Here is a 14,358-nt window from a genome sequence, read left to right as displayed (position 1 = left end):
AATATTTTTAGAAAATGATTCACTCACACTTTCACTCAAATACCTGGAATGTATTCACACTTCCTCTAATAAAATTCTGTGAAAATGATTCACAAATGGTTTCTAAATCACTGATTGGTTAAATGACGATTAAATAAGGGTGCAGATCTCATGCTATGGTCTTTACAGTCACCAGATTGCAACCTATTTGAACACCTATGGAAGACAGTCTTATTTTTTGCTGTAGGATATGAGACTGGTCTTGAGATGTTTACTGATATTTTTTGTCTCACGCATATTTGTATTATACATGGACTTGTTTAGGACTCAAGACAAAAAATTTAAGAGTCTTAGATGACCAGATGTAAGAATATAGTAGAGCGTTGTATGCTTTGTTAGTGCATTGTTCAAGATCTCTTTGTGAACCTTACCCTTAAATAATAGGAAGCGGAAAATTCTGTGTGCTGGGAACTTTGTGCTAAATATATTGTGCTGAAATAAAAGTTCATAGTGTTGAAAAATCATTATGAGACAAATCATTTTGGGCTGTAGGACCCAAATCTAGTCTTGAGATTTCTGATTAGACAATGATTTGTCTTAGACTGAATATAATCTTGGCCTTAAACAGAAATCTGTAAAATAAATGTTTGTTTTGGCTTTTCAGTTTGCATGCCTGAATGTTGTCTAATTGGTGCAATGAACAAATAAAATCAATTAGTTGAAGTAAAGGCTTGGCCTCAAAAGGGATCTATTGGTATTTAGTGTCTTGACTATGTCTCACAATCTTTTGTAATCAACATTGACTTCAAGACTCTTACCTTAGCTTGATCTGACTCAGTCCTGTTACCTGTTTTAGGGGCTTTTTACACCTGGTCACTTCATGCGTTTTCTGTGATGGGATAGCTATCCAATCATAAAAAGACCAGGTGTACTGTAAATGCCCCCCGAAACGGTTTCGAGACGAATATAAATCTGATCATTCAAACCCCTTCAGGAGGTGGTCTGGGACGCATTTCAGATGAAACTGGACAGGTTTAAATGAATGTGGTTGTTCAAGCCACATACGTCAGCACTATACTCCTCCTAAATGGAAGTACGTCACTCACAGGTGACTCACGAGTCATGCATCGCGCCAGAAACAAATATGTTTACCCACCAGTGCTGGCTCCGATCTTTCACCCAGGTGTCTCGTTGGGTCTTAAAATGCTCTGCTGCCGTCAGGAAAAATGCAGCAAACAGTAAATGCTGTTTTTTGTAGCAACCGCACACACCAAAGCATGTTCAAAGTTGTGTCAGGAGCTGGGGGCGGGGCTACTGTTAGCGTCTTTGTTAATGTACCATAAGTATACTAATGTTTAATACACTTTTACTTTAAAGCAATATGATCAGTTGTCAGCACACACGATAGTAGTTAGCTACATGCTAAGGCTAACGTTTTTCTGTGTTAATGATAAAATAATGGTATGTACTTTCTCGATTACAACCTCCACTTTTACAAAATACATGGAACTGCATGTACACGTTGGATTCGCCGTGTTTGGATGCCAATGTAGGTTCACAAAACCATGAGCATTAACAGTAAAGCAACATCCGCCATTGTTGATGTTGCCGCTGCACTACGTTGGCGGGAAACGTGACAGTATACAGTGACATATAGGCACAGGCTCCCCGTGACCCGACAATAGTCCGGATAAGCAGTAGAACATGAATGAATGCATGTTACTTTATTAACAGGGGACACTTATTTAATTATTTACCTATATATTTTTGGCCTGGTAATATTATTTTAAGTATTTGATTCTTGTATGGAACTTTGTTGGACTTGACTTTTGTTATATCTGCCTCCATCTAATTTGGTTTGTTAAAAGGAATAAACCTTCTTCTCATCTTCTCATGTGTCCTGCTTGTTTTTGGCCTCGAACATCACACACCTTAAATCCTCAGGTTTCTACATCAGTATGACACCATTGTTCAGAGAGGAAACAAGGCAGGCTTGGGACAAATAAACAGATCTCTTTAAATTTATTTTTGCTTTCTTCCCATGGGAGAGATTTTTAGTGATTCTTGAATCATGATCTCGTTCACAGGAGACACACCAACTTAAGCACATACACATTAAAGTTCAGCTCTGCTCAGCTCTAGCTGTGCTCTGTTGTGTCCCTGTGCTCTCATATCTCATGCATATCTCTGCTGATCCTCACTAAATTAGAACTTTTGATAGTAAATCTCCTACAGGTGTGGTCACCTCCTTAACACTCACTTTCCCAACTCCACCCTCCATTCACTTCCACTTAACCATGCTCCCACCTTCACAGGTCTACAAGAGTAACAGAAGAATTTTCCCAGTGTAGTTTTATGCAGATGACTGAACTAGTTTACTTTAATTTGTTGTCTGGAATTTCCAGACAACAAATACTTTTTTCCTGTCTGTCTTTACCACTTTACCAACTGTCAATACATCTATAAAGCATTAATTGTTATAATATCAAAATGAATGCATGAAGAAATGCAAAATACATTGGTGATCTTTTTGTGTTATATCCTGTTGATGTGCATGGTTTTTACACCATGGTGTTTTTTTTATACACATACAATAAGAAACCACAGACTTCTGCTTCTTTTATTAGCTGCTACACCCTGTTACATGACAGCTCTAAACATGCAGCAGCTCAATTCATCCAACAGCTCGCTCATCGCTCCTGTCTCTACTGAGAACAGAATTGCAAGTGGTGTGCTGGCAGTTTGCTTCATTTTGGGAGTCCCTGGTAATATTGCTGTAATGGTACGTCTGTCTGGATGGCTGAAGAGAGGCAGTTTCACCCTGAGACTGATGCTAAGCCTGGCCATATCAGATCTACTCACTCTGATTTCTCTGCCGATTTGGATTTGGGATTTTCTGCATGGCTTTGTGTTTGGCTTGGTCTTCTGTAAGCTTCTCTCTTACATGATCTACTTAAGCCTCTACTGCAGCATACTGTGTGTGGTGTTGATGAGCATGCAGCGATACATCCAAGTGCTGCATCCTGAGAAATGGAAGAAGCTTGGCAGAAAAGGAAAGAAGATCCTTTTGAGTGGGATGTGGATGTTAAGTGCAGTTTTTTCTTGCTATGCTCTTGTACAGCGCACTCTAAGCTTGGACAAAGAAGAACGTCTTCATTGCACGCTAAGCTATCGGTACGGTGGTGAAAGAGTGTTTACTTTAACCTGGCAGATGATAATATTTGCGGCTTCATTCACCATCGTATGTTAATTCTACTTTCACCTTCACAGAGGAGTTATTAACTCAGCTTTCTTTAGCAGTAACTCATTGACCAAGCTGGTGACTAGAATTGTGGTGTGTTTTTTTATTTTTTGGATCCCAGGTCAAATCTCCAACATTGTGATCATCTTTGCTGCATTCACTGGGAATGGCAGTCTGTTAAGATCTGCAGTATTACTGCAGCTCTGGTTTTTATTAACAGTTGTGTGAACCCCTTCCTGTACACTTTCTCTGCTCGGGCTCTTCAACAGGGAACAGCTGGTACAGATGATCCTTAGTTTCTTGGAGATATAGAGGTTTGAGAGAGAATATTTATTTGCACCTTCTAATTCTTTTTTTAATAACACGTTTTAATATTTTTTCAAATTAATTTAATCAATTTAAAGTGAGTCTGTAAGATTTTTTAAACTTTATATCTACCTAATTTTCTCTGTTTGTATTGTGTTAAAAAAAACAACAAAAAGAAAAGCTTAAAGTCGATGTATCCTGTCTGTAACCTTGTGAACGAGTGTTAATGTATTCATTGCTAAAGACTTCAAAGTACTTTTGTACATTGCTCAGCATAAGTGCATCTGCCAAATGTTGAATGTAAATTTGTAAAGTGAAAAATGTTAATCAGTCAAAAATGTGATCATCAATATTAGCAACATTCATTATAAGTACAGTTTTGTGTTTGTTAGATTTTTGTGTCTCTGCTTTACATTGCTGATTTTATATATAGTTTTGGTTGAAACTAAAAGCTGTTTTCTGAACATAAAAACACTTACATTTCGAGCTATAAACCAAAATAAAGTTTTCTGGTTTTTAAAAATGCTACTGTACTTCTGCTTGCACAGTTGTGAGACAACATGAGAGAGATTTGTTTCCTTCTTTTTTTTTTTTTTGGTTTTGTTTTTGTTTCAACCTCTTACGGGTCGCCGAAGTCACCACTAGGGGATGACCCAGAAACAAGCTTCAATTCAACTTTAAAGCATCAAATCCTCCAAAAACACGAAAAAACATATTTACCTAGTAAAGTTTATTTAAGCCCACACACAAAGCACAATATGATTCACAGCCTTCATACAATTAGAAAAAAATTTTGGACAAAACTGACCTTGGTGGCGCTAGACCGGTTTTTCCCTTACCTTTAGACGCGTCTCTTTCTTCACTGGGGTAATATATTCCAACACAAATAATCCACAAAAATCCACACAGGTCCAAGGAATTGAAATCTGTAAGCCTTGTAATCCAAAACGCTCTGGTCGCGCCGTAAATATTCCGTTAGTGTTCTGAAAACTGGAAACAGAAATGCGCCATCATCTCGTTTTGCCGCTCTAACTCCTAATTGGGATATTCAAAAATTCAAAGTCTACGTCATATTTATAGCCCAGGTCCTAACGAATCAAATAAGCCCTCATTTGAGCCAATCGGTGCTTGTATGGCAGAGATAGACGGCTGAGAAGCCAATGATGGCATGACCTCATTTTTGGGAACCCGCCTTTGACTGACAATTACTCCTTCCAATAGCAATGAAATGGGCTGGGACCTATACAGCCGTTTAGCCAATAAGCAGATGATTCCAGCGCTATGCGGCATGTCTTATGTTCTTTGCCTGTGTCTGCGTGAACTGGATGCGCAGAAGAATTCTTGCGTAATCCCTGACCTTTTGTCCCTCTCACAGCTCAGGGTGTCAAGTTACGGGCCTGTTTTCACACCAGAGTGATAGAGAGAGAGTCTCTGCTTGTTTATGGCCTTTCAGACTGAGCCTGCAGCCTTTTATTTCAAAGTTATATAGTAAACAAGTACACAAAAATGCTGCACCCGACGACCATGTCCGTAGAAAAATATTTTTATTGAAGCCATTTTTGGGTCTTTTGACTTGAAATTTTTTTTTGGTGAAAGCCAAGACATGTGGCTATGACTCTCAGTTGTTATTTGGTCCCTAACATGTTCCAGAAAAATAAGATTAATCAGTTTATCAGGTAAACAACCCAGGCGGACAGGAAAACCTGCATTCTAACCCCTGTAACTTTGTTCCAGTAAAGCCTAGAATCAATCTGAAATCTCACCCCTGTGTGTCAAAGTATGTGGGAGCTGTACCACTTTTTGTTGGGTAGGTCATGTAGGCGAAAAACCTGCAAAAGGGGGGCAATGCTTAAAGGGGTTTAACAGGGGACACTTATTTAATCATTGATGTGTATTTGACCTGGTTATATTATCTAAAGTTTCTGATTCTCGTATGGAACCTTTTTGGATGTGACTTTTGTTATATATAAGCCTGTTGAATTTTTTTGTTAAAAGGAATAAACGTTCTTCTCATCTTCTTCTTCTCATCTTCTTCTCGATCATCACATTTATCCTGAAATCCTCATGTTTCTACACCAGTGTGACTCTCCCTCATTCTCTTTAATTCTGCTTTTCCAGTGATTCTTGAATCATGGACTCTCTCAGTGGAGACACACCAACTTAAGCACATACACAGTAGTCAGTTCTGTTCAGCTCAGATCTAGCTGTGTTCTCTTGTGTCTCTGTGCTCTCTTGTCTCCCATGTATATCTCTGCTGACACTCAGGTGTAGCCACCTCCTTAGCAATCACTCTCCTGATTCCACCCTCCATTCAACTCCACAGGTCTACAAGAGAAACAGCAGAATTTTCTGCAGTGTAGTTTTATGCAGCTGACTGAACTGGCTTTACTGAATTTTCAGACTAAAAAATATATTTTGTTATCTGTCTTAAACACCTACATGCTTAACTTTACTGTCTATACGTTTATAAATTATGCATGAAGAACTGCAAAATATATTGCTTAACTTTGTTCACCAGAAATTTCTGAAATGTATCTTTCGACACCATGCTGTTTCTTATTACCTAAGAAACCACAGACACCTATACTTCTGCTTCTTTTATTTTGATTCTACACCCTGTTACACCAAAGCTCTAACCACCGCTCGAGCGGTGAGCTCAGAAATGCCTGAGTTCCAAGTTTAAATAATTGACTGCCTTACAGATGTTTTGGATCCTAGATCATTTTTAGACTATGCCTTTTGAGCTGCATGGGGCTTCACCCACTTTCCAAAGGCCGATGTATCAGGTGTAGTGGAAATTTTAAATAACATGAGTGTTTGTATTTGCTTTCATGGTAAATTCTGTGTGTCAGACTAGGAAGAGAGAGAACAGGAGACCCATGTGCTTGCCATAAACATTCCTGCAACAAGTGTTCCTGCCATAAACATTCTACGTGTTAAAAGGATGGGAACTAAGGGAATGTGGGTGCACGTGCTTGATGAGATCTGACTTTACTGAGGTAACTGAGAGGTCACCTACCAGTTTGAGTGCTGTGTCGGAGCCAGAGCCTAATTTAGAACCAGTTCTTTCTTTTTCGACAGCCAAAGCACCGGCTCTGAGCCAGGAAAAGTGGTTCTTATGTAGCACCAAAACGTTGCTGGTCTAGACGTAAGAACCGCTTGCGTTGGGAGCTGGGGGCAGGGCTACTGTTAGCGTCTTTGATAATGTACCTTAAGTATACTAATGTCTAATACACTTTTACTTTACCGCAATATGATCAGTTATCAGCACACACGATAGTAGTTAGCTACATGCGAAGGCTAAAGTTTTTCTGTGTTAATGATAAAATAATGTTATGTACTTTCTCGATTACAACCTCCGCTTTTACAAAATACATGGAGCTGCATGTACACGTTGGATTCGCCGTGTTTGGATGCCAATGTAGGTTCGCAAAGCCATGAGAATTAACAGTAAAGCAACATACGCCATTGTTGATTTTGACGCTGCGCTAATGTTGCCGGGAAACGTGACAGTATACAGTGACGTCAGACTTGGCTCTGTGATGGCTCTCTAGCCGATGGAAAGGCAAATGGATTCTTAGTAGGTTCGCCAGTGGAACCAACTTTGAACCAGCAAGTGGGGAGTGGGGAATCATCACCCTGTGGCTTATATTATCTCTTGGGAAGGCATTTTACTGTAGAGACTGATCATCAAGCCCTCCTGTGGATGAATAAAATAAATTAATCTAATACCATCGAGTCATTTTATGGCATCCTTAAAAGCAGCATTAAAAAAACATCTGTGACTTCTTTATTTGGTTGGATGCGCCACATTAAAAACTGGCAGATGGATGAGATTGGCGCTTTTTGTTCATGTGTCTGGAGCTGCTGTAACTTGGTGGTGCTCAAGCACAAAACGTTCTTGCTGAGCACAGGCAAGATAAATGTAGAGCTGCTGGTCTCATTGGTTACTGAAAACAAAGAGCTTTATGACAAACACAACAACGGCTACGAAAATCTCGATAAGATATTTCATCTTCTTCTGTGTGACAAGCGAGTGTGAGAAGCATAAAGTGCAACGCCACCTTCCGTACAAGGGAATTTCTTTTTTTTTAAGCACCATCTAATATCAGGAAGTGAATTTGTACGTTCACTCAGTTCATCGCCAGTGAAAATCGCTTGGGTATGAACGTCGAAAATGTCAGGAAAAATGCTGGAGATAAAATTGCACAGGAAAATTGTCGAAAGTTGGACTAAACCTTCAGGTAACACCATGTGCTGCTGACCTTAGGGTTTGTTTGCTTTCTTGGTTTTATTTTTGTTTGTTACTTTATTAGGGGGGCACGGTGGCTTAGTGGTTAGCACGTTCGCATCACACCTCCAAGGTTGGGGGTCGATTCCTGCCTCCGCCTTGTGTGTGTGGAGTTTGCATGTTCTCCCCGTGCCTCGGGGTTTCCTCCGGGTACTCCGGTTTCCTCCCCTGGTCCAAAGACATGCATGGTACAGTAGGTGAGTGAATGAGAGTGTGTTTGTGCCCTGCGATGGGTTGGCACGATGACACCTGAGATAGGCTCCCAGTGACCCGACAATAGTCCGGATAAGCAGTAGAAAATGAATGAATGAATGTTACTTTATTAACAGGGGACACTTATTTAATTATTTACCTATATATTTTTGGCCTGGTAATATTATTTTAAGTATTTGATTCTTGTATGGAACTTTGTTGGACTTGACTTTTGTTATATCTGCCTCCATCTAATTTGGTTTGTTAAAAGGAATAAACCTTCTTCTCATCTTCTCATATGTCCTGCTTGTTTTTGGCCTCGAACATCACACTTACCTCAAATCTCTACATCAGTGTGACACACCCTTGTTCAGAGAGGAAATGAGGCAGGCTTGGGGCAAATAAACATATCTCTTTAAATTTATTTTTGCTTTCTTCCCCAGGGAGAGATTTTCAGTGATTCTTGAATCATGGTCACGCTCACAGGAGACACACCAACTAGTCGTGGCCTAATGGTTAGAGAGTCTGACTCGTAATGCTAAGGTTGTGGGTTCGAGTATCGGGCTGGCCACGACTGAGGTGCCCTTGAGCAAGGCACCCTCCAACTGCTCCCTGGGCGCCACAGCATAAATGGCTGCCCACTGCTCCGTGTGTGTGTGTTCACTGCTGTGTGTGCACTTTGGATGGGTTAAATGCAGAGAACGAATTCTGAGTATGGGTCACCTTACTTAGCCGTATGTCATGTCACCTAAAGTTCAGGTCTGCTCAGCTCAGCTCTAGCTGTGCTCTGTTGTGTCCCTGTGCTCTCATATCTCATGCATATCTTTGTTGTCACTCACTAAATTAGAACTTTTGATAGTAAATCTCCTACAGGTGTGGTCACCTCCTTAACACTCACGCTCCCAACTCCTCCCTCCATTCACGTCCACTTAACCATGCCCCCACCTCCCCTGGTCTACAAGAGTAACAGAAGAATTTTCCGAGTGGAGTTTAATGCAGATGACTTAACTGGTTTACTTTAATTTGTCGTCTGGAATTTCCAGAAAACAATTACTTTTTTCCTTTCTGTCTTTACCACTTTACCAACTGTCAATACATTTATAAAGCATAAATTATTATAGTATCAAAATGAATACATGAAGTAATGCAAAATACATTGGTGATCTTTTTGTGTTATATCCTGTTGATGTGCATGTTTTGACACCATGGTGTTTTTTCCACATAAGAAACCACAGACTTCTGCTTCATTTATTACCTGCTACACCCTGTTACATGACAGCTCTAAACATGCAGCAGCTCAACTCATCCAACAGCTCGCTCATCGCTCCTGTCTCTACTGAGAACAGAATTGCAAGTGGTGTGCTGGCAGTTTGCTTCATTTTGGGAGTCCCTGGTAATATTGCTGTAATGGTACGTCTGTCTGGATGGCTGAAGAGAGGCAGTTTCACCCCGAGACTGATGCTAAGCCTGGCCATATCAGATCTACTCACTCTGATTTCTCTGCCGATTTGGATTTGGGATTTTTTGCATGGCTGGGTGTTTGGCTTGGTCTTGTGTAAGCTTCTCTCTTACATGGTCTACTTAAGCCTCTACTGCAGCATACTGTGTGTGGTGTTGATGAGCATGCAGCGATACATCCAAGTGCTGCATCCAGAGAAATGGAAGAAGCTTGGCAAAAAAGGAAAGAAGATCCTTTTGAGTGGGATGTGGATGTTAAGTGCAGTTTTATCAAGCTATGCTCTTGTACAGCGCAATCTAAGCTTGGACAGAGAAGGACGTCTTCAGTGCAGGCTAAGCTATCGGTATGATGTTGAAAGAGTGGCTACTTTAATCTGGGAGATGATAATATTTGTGGCTTCATTCACCTTAGTATCTTATTTCTACTTTCATCTGTACAGAGGAGTTAATAACTCAGCTTTCTTTAGCAGTAACTCATTGACAAAGCTGGTGACCAGAATTGTTGTGTGTTTCTTCATTTTTTGGATCCCATTTCACATCAAAAACACTCTGCTCATCATTGCGGTGTTGATTGGGAATGACAGTCTTTTAAGATCTGCAGAATCTGGAGACAATATCACTGCAGCTCTGACTCATTAACAGTTGTGTGAACCCCTTCCTGTATGCTTTTTCTGCTCGGGCTCTACGTCAAAACTCAGACAATGATGAAGAGGTTTGAGAGAGGTTATGGATTTACCCTGAAAGCCAGTTATTGTACAAATATCCATTTAGACCTAAACCCACTTCTGCTTAATATTTTAGCCAGTTTGAATGAATTTTTTGTGTCTTTTATTAATTATATTGTTTGCAGATTAAAGAAAGGAAATATCTTACTGTGCCATGTACTGTAACTGTAATACAAGCCCTTTCTCAGATGATTATGCTTAATATTGATGATCTGTAACAGCTTTATAAAAAGTGAATGGTCTATTCAATTCTGAGTTACTATTTATTCATACTTTTCCAAGTCTGCACTGTAAATGTTAAATTTATTTTAGACGGATTACTTTATCTCCCTTTAATAGACAGTGAGGCCTTTGTGGTTTTGATGCTTAAAAAAACATTCTTCTCCTTTTTTTAAGATGTGCTGTCTGTCTTTTTGACTAAAGCAGTTCTTGTAACTTAGAAATGCTTTTCCTTACACTGAAACCACAGTCATGCTTCCCTTTTTCAGTCAGATTTAAAACTAAAAAAAAGAAAGCCTTTGAGTACAGTATCACCAACCCATATCCGTTTGGTTACATGAAACGTTGTGTATCTGTTATCCATGTGATCGTGTTCATTAACCTGTTAATCTCTAAATTGTATCAGACATAATCTTGTATTAGAGATAAGAGGGGTACATTTTAAATAAGATGATCTGTTAACATGGTGAAATTTAAAAATAAAAAAAATAAAAAAATCAGGTATAAAAATATTTATATATAAAATATTTGTATAAAAATCAGGTCATGTTATTTGCCAATACAAATAATAAACAACTGAGCCAATTATGAAACAATCAAATCTACCCTTTGTCCTTATTTTATCCATTCTTTAATCTCCTGTTGTTCTTTTCTTCATTGTTTGTTTCCACCTTTCATTTTTTTCTTCATTTGACCTTTTCCCCTTTCTGGTTCTTCCTTCTTTAGTTTCTACTTTCTCCCTTAAACCATCCTACTGTACTTGCCTTAATTCTTTCCATCGTTCCTTTCTTCCTTCCTGACTGTCTGACAGTTTGCTATTCAATTTATTGGCATCTCAAATGATGTTCTCTGTATTGTTTCTATATAAGAGCTGATGATGTTGTGTATCTTTTCTGACATAGGTAGAGTGCAGCTGGGAAAATAATCGAACAATTTCTGCATAGTTTTTCATCACAGATTTTGGCTATTATCATCCGAGCCTATTAATCCTACATGACCTAAAGTCTATGTCCAAGGCAGGGTCCAATGTACCATGAGTGGACATGAGAGAGAGTTTTGTAAATGTAACTGTTGTTTATAGTATAAATTGATATTGCTGGTTTAATGTTACGTATATATGTATATTGACTGTACACTATAGAAGCAACAGATTGTGTATGAGTGTGAGGGATGAGATGTAGTCACTGTCAGTGCTGAAGCTGACACATGTTCACGGTCAAATATCTCAGATGAGAAGAAATATCGCCAATGAATCACCAAGTAAAATCGCTGAATGACTTCCAGTTAAGATGCAGCATGTCATGATTCAGCTCGGACTTTGGCCACGTGCAGTTTTGTTTGTTTCTCGTCACGTGTCTGCCCCGCCTTCGTCTGCTCCTTCCCGTCACCACACCTGCTCCTCATTGTGTCATTAGTGTATTATATTTAAGTGTGCCGCGTTGCCGATGGCAGCGCGGAATCTACTGTTGTCCTGTCTTGTCTTCAGTCTGTGTCATGTTTCGTGTTCCCTTTGTTATTAAACCCTGTTTTGTTTTGCTATCCTGTGTCTGGGTCCGATTCCTGCCCCGCGTCATGACAGAAGATTCCGCCGCACCAGGACCCAGCAGGATAGCAGCTTGGACCGGCTGATTGTGGGAGCTTTTTTGTTTTGTTTTTGTTTTTGTTTTTCTCCCCCGGACTTTGCGGGTTTGGTGACATCGGTCCGGTGACGTACGCTGCTCCGCATCCGGTTTCTTCGCGGGGGGCACCGCCTCACTTCCGGGTTGCGGGCCATGTCGCCAGCCCGAGTTTTGTTTTGTTTTTTCAGTGTCCTGTGACATCACCCCGCATTTGTCCGGTGGGGGGCGTCGCTTCACGCTTTGTTCCCGTGGAGGGCGTCGCCCCACTTCCTGTCCGTGGGGGGTGTTGCAGGCCTGTATATTTTGGATTTTCTGTTCTGTGGAGGATATAAATATATATATATATATATTTTTCTTCTTCCCCGCCCTCCCTCCCTCCCTTCCTGTTCCTGGTTCCTGAGGGGTGGGACTGGCAGCGGTGCGTCGGGAGTTATGCGCGGCCCTTCAGCTCGGCTGTGGATGTCGCTCGGCCCTTCAGCTCGGCTGTGGATGTCGCTCGGCCCTTCAGCTCGGCTGTGGATGTCGCTCAGCCTTTCAGCTCGGCTATGGATGTCGCTCGGCCCTTCAGCTCGGCTGTGGATGTCGCTCGGCCCTTCAGCTCGGCTGTAGATGTCGCTCGGCCCTTCAGCTCGGCTATGGAAGTCGCTCGGCCCTTCAGCATGGCTATGGAAGTCGCGTGGCCCTTCTGCTCGGCTGTGGACGTCGCTCGCCCTTCTGCTCGGCTGTGGACGTCGTTCGGCCCCTCTGCTCGGCTGTGAACGTCGCTCGGCCCCCGCTGGCTGCGCCGAAGTGTGCCTTGCTCCCCCCACCTGCCTTCGCCGTGTGCCTTGCTCCCCCCACCTGCCTTCTCCGTGTGCCTCGCCCCCCCCTCCTGGACCTTGTCGGGATTTGGCACTTCGGGAGCCGCGCCTTGGGGGGGGGGGTTCTGTCATGATTCAGCTCGGACTTTGGCCACGTGCAGTTTTGTTTGTTTCTCGTCACGTGTCTGCCCCACCTTCGTCTGCTCCTTCCCGTCACCACACCCGCTCCTCATTGTGTCATTAGTGTATTGTATTTAAGTGTGCTGCGTTGCCGATGGCAGCGCGGAATCTACTGTTGTCCTGTCTTGTCTTCAGTCTGTGTCATGTTTCGTGTTCCCTTTGTTATTAAACCCTGTTTTGTTTTGCTATCCTGCGTCTGGGTCCGATTCCTGCCCCACGTCATGACAAGCAAGACCTTACAGTCCACACTGCTGCCATTGCTGGAAAATGTCCCACAGCCTGTCATAGCCTGAGGGAGAGTGAATAACTGATTCTCTTAGGCCAACTCATTCAGGGCCTCTGTGATGGCCTAAAAATTCACATATATAGTATAGTATATATGCAGTCAAACACACAAATATTCTTATTCTTGAAGAGAATAGGCAAAAAAATATTTTTAGAAAATGATTCACATTTCTTTCACTCAAATAGCTGGAATGTATTCACACTTCCTCTAATAAAATTCTGTGAAAATGATTCACAAATGGTTTCTAAATCACTCACTGATCATCACTTTTATGTTGAAACTGTAATGTGTCTGTCTGTGTTTTCCCCTTGTTTCTGTCTGCCGTCTATCCCTGATGTTAATTGTTTGCCCCGCCCACTCATTGCTCACCATGGACACTAATTACATTCCATCTCTTCCCCAGGTGTCTTGTCTTTGTCTCTAATCGTCTCTGCTGTGTGATTGGCTCCTGTCTACTATATTTACTCTGTCTGTTCACTTCCCTGTTGTTGGTCGTTGTTTGTGTTTGTATTTGTGTTTGTGGTTGTGTTGGTGTTTGGTCTGTGTCGTTCTCTGTTCCTGTTCAGTGTCCCGATCTGTTTTGCCTGCCTACTGTTTGTTTGTGTTTTGTTTATTAAAACCTTAAACTGCATTTGGATCCTCACTCACCTTTGTCTCACCGTGTCACACCGTGACAGAAACATTTCTGTAACAGGATGACACCACCCCCTTCCACAATGCATGGGGGCTCACTGATTGGTTAAATGACGATTAAATAAGGGTGCAGATCTCATGCTATGGTCTTTACAGTCACCAGATTGCAACCTATTTGAACACCTATGGAAGACAGTCTTATTTTTTGCTGTAGGATATGAGACTGGTCTTGAGATCTTGTTTAGGACTCAAGACAAAAATCTAAGAGTCTTAGATGACCAGATCTAAGAATATAGTAGAGCGTTGTATGCTTTGTTAGTGCATTGTTCAAGATCTCTTTGTGAACCTTACCCTTAAATAACAGGAAGCGGAAGATTCTGTGTGCTGGGAACTTTGTGCTAAATATATTGTGCTAAAATAAAAGTTCAT

At 41.2% G+C, this 14,358-nt stretch overlaps 1 protein-coding gene and 1 pseudogene across 1 annotated transcript; both read left to right on the top strand.

Moving 5' to 3' along the window:
* The first annotated feature begins 2,616 nt into the window (after window positions 1-2,616).
* On the top strand, window positions 2,617-4,051 carry LOC113653253 (annotated as a pseudogene).
* Window positions 4,052-8,902: 4,851 nt separating this feature from the next.
* LOC113653366 (leukotriene B4 receptor 1-like) lies at window positions 8,903-10,906 on the top strand. Its single transcript, XM_027162928.2, has one exon. It carries the CDS (start codon window positions 9,282-9,284, stop codon window positions 10,104-10,106), a length of 825 nt encoding a protein of 274 aa, XP_027018729.2. The 5' UTR covers window positions 8,903-9,281; the 3' UTR covers window positions 10,107-10,906.
* The last annotated feature ends 3,452 nt before the right edge of the window (window positions 10,907-14,358 follow it).

Source organism: Tachysurus fulvidraco, chromosome 9 (genome assembly GCF_022655615.1).
Source record: "Tachysurus fulvidraco isolate hzauxx_2018 chromosome 9, HZAU_PFXX_2.0, whole genome shotgun sequence".
In the NCBI taxonomy this organism is placed as follows: Eukaryota; Metazoa; Chordata; class Actinopteri; order Siluriformes; family Bagridae; genus Tachysurus; species Tachysurus fulvidraco.
Note: the sequence above shows the minus strand (reverse complement) of the source record. Positions and strands in the feature narration are given on the sequence as shown.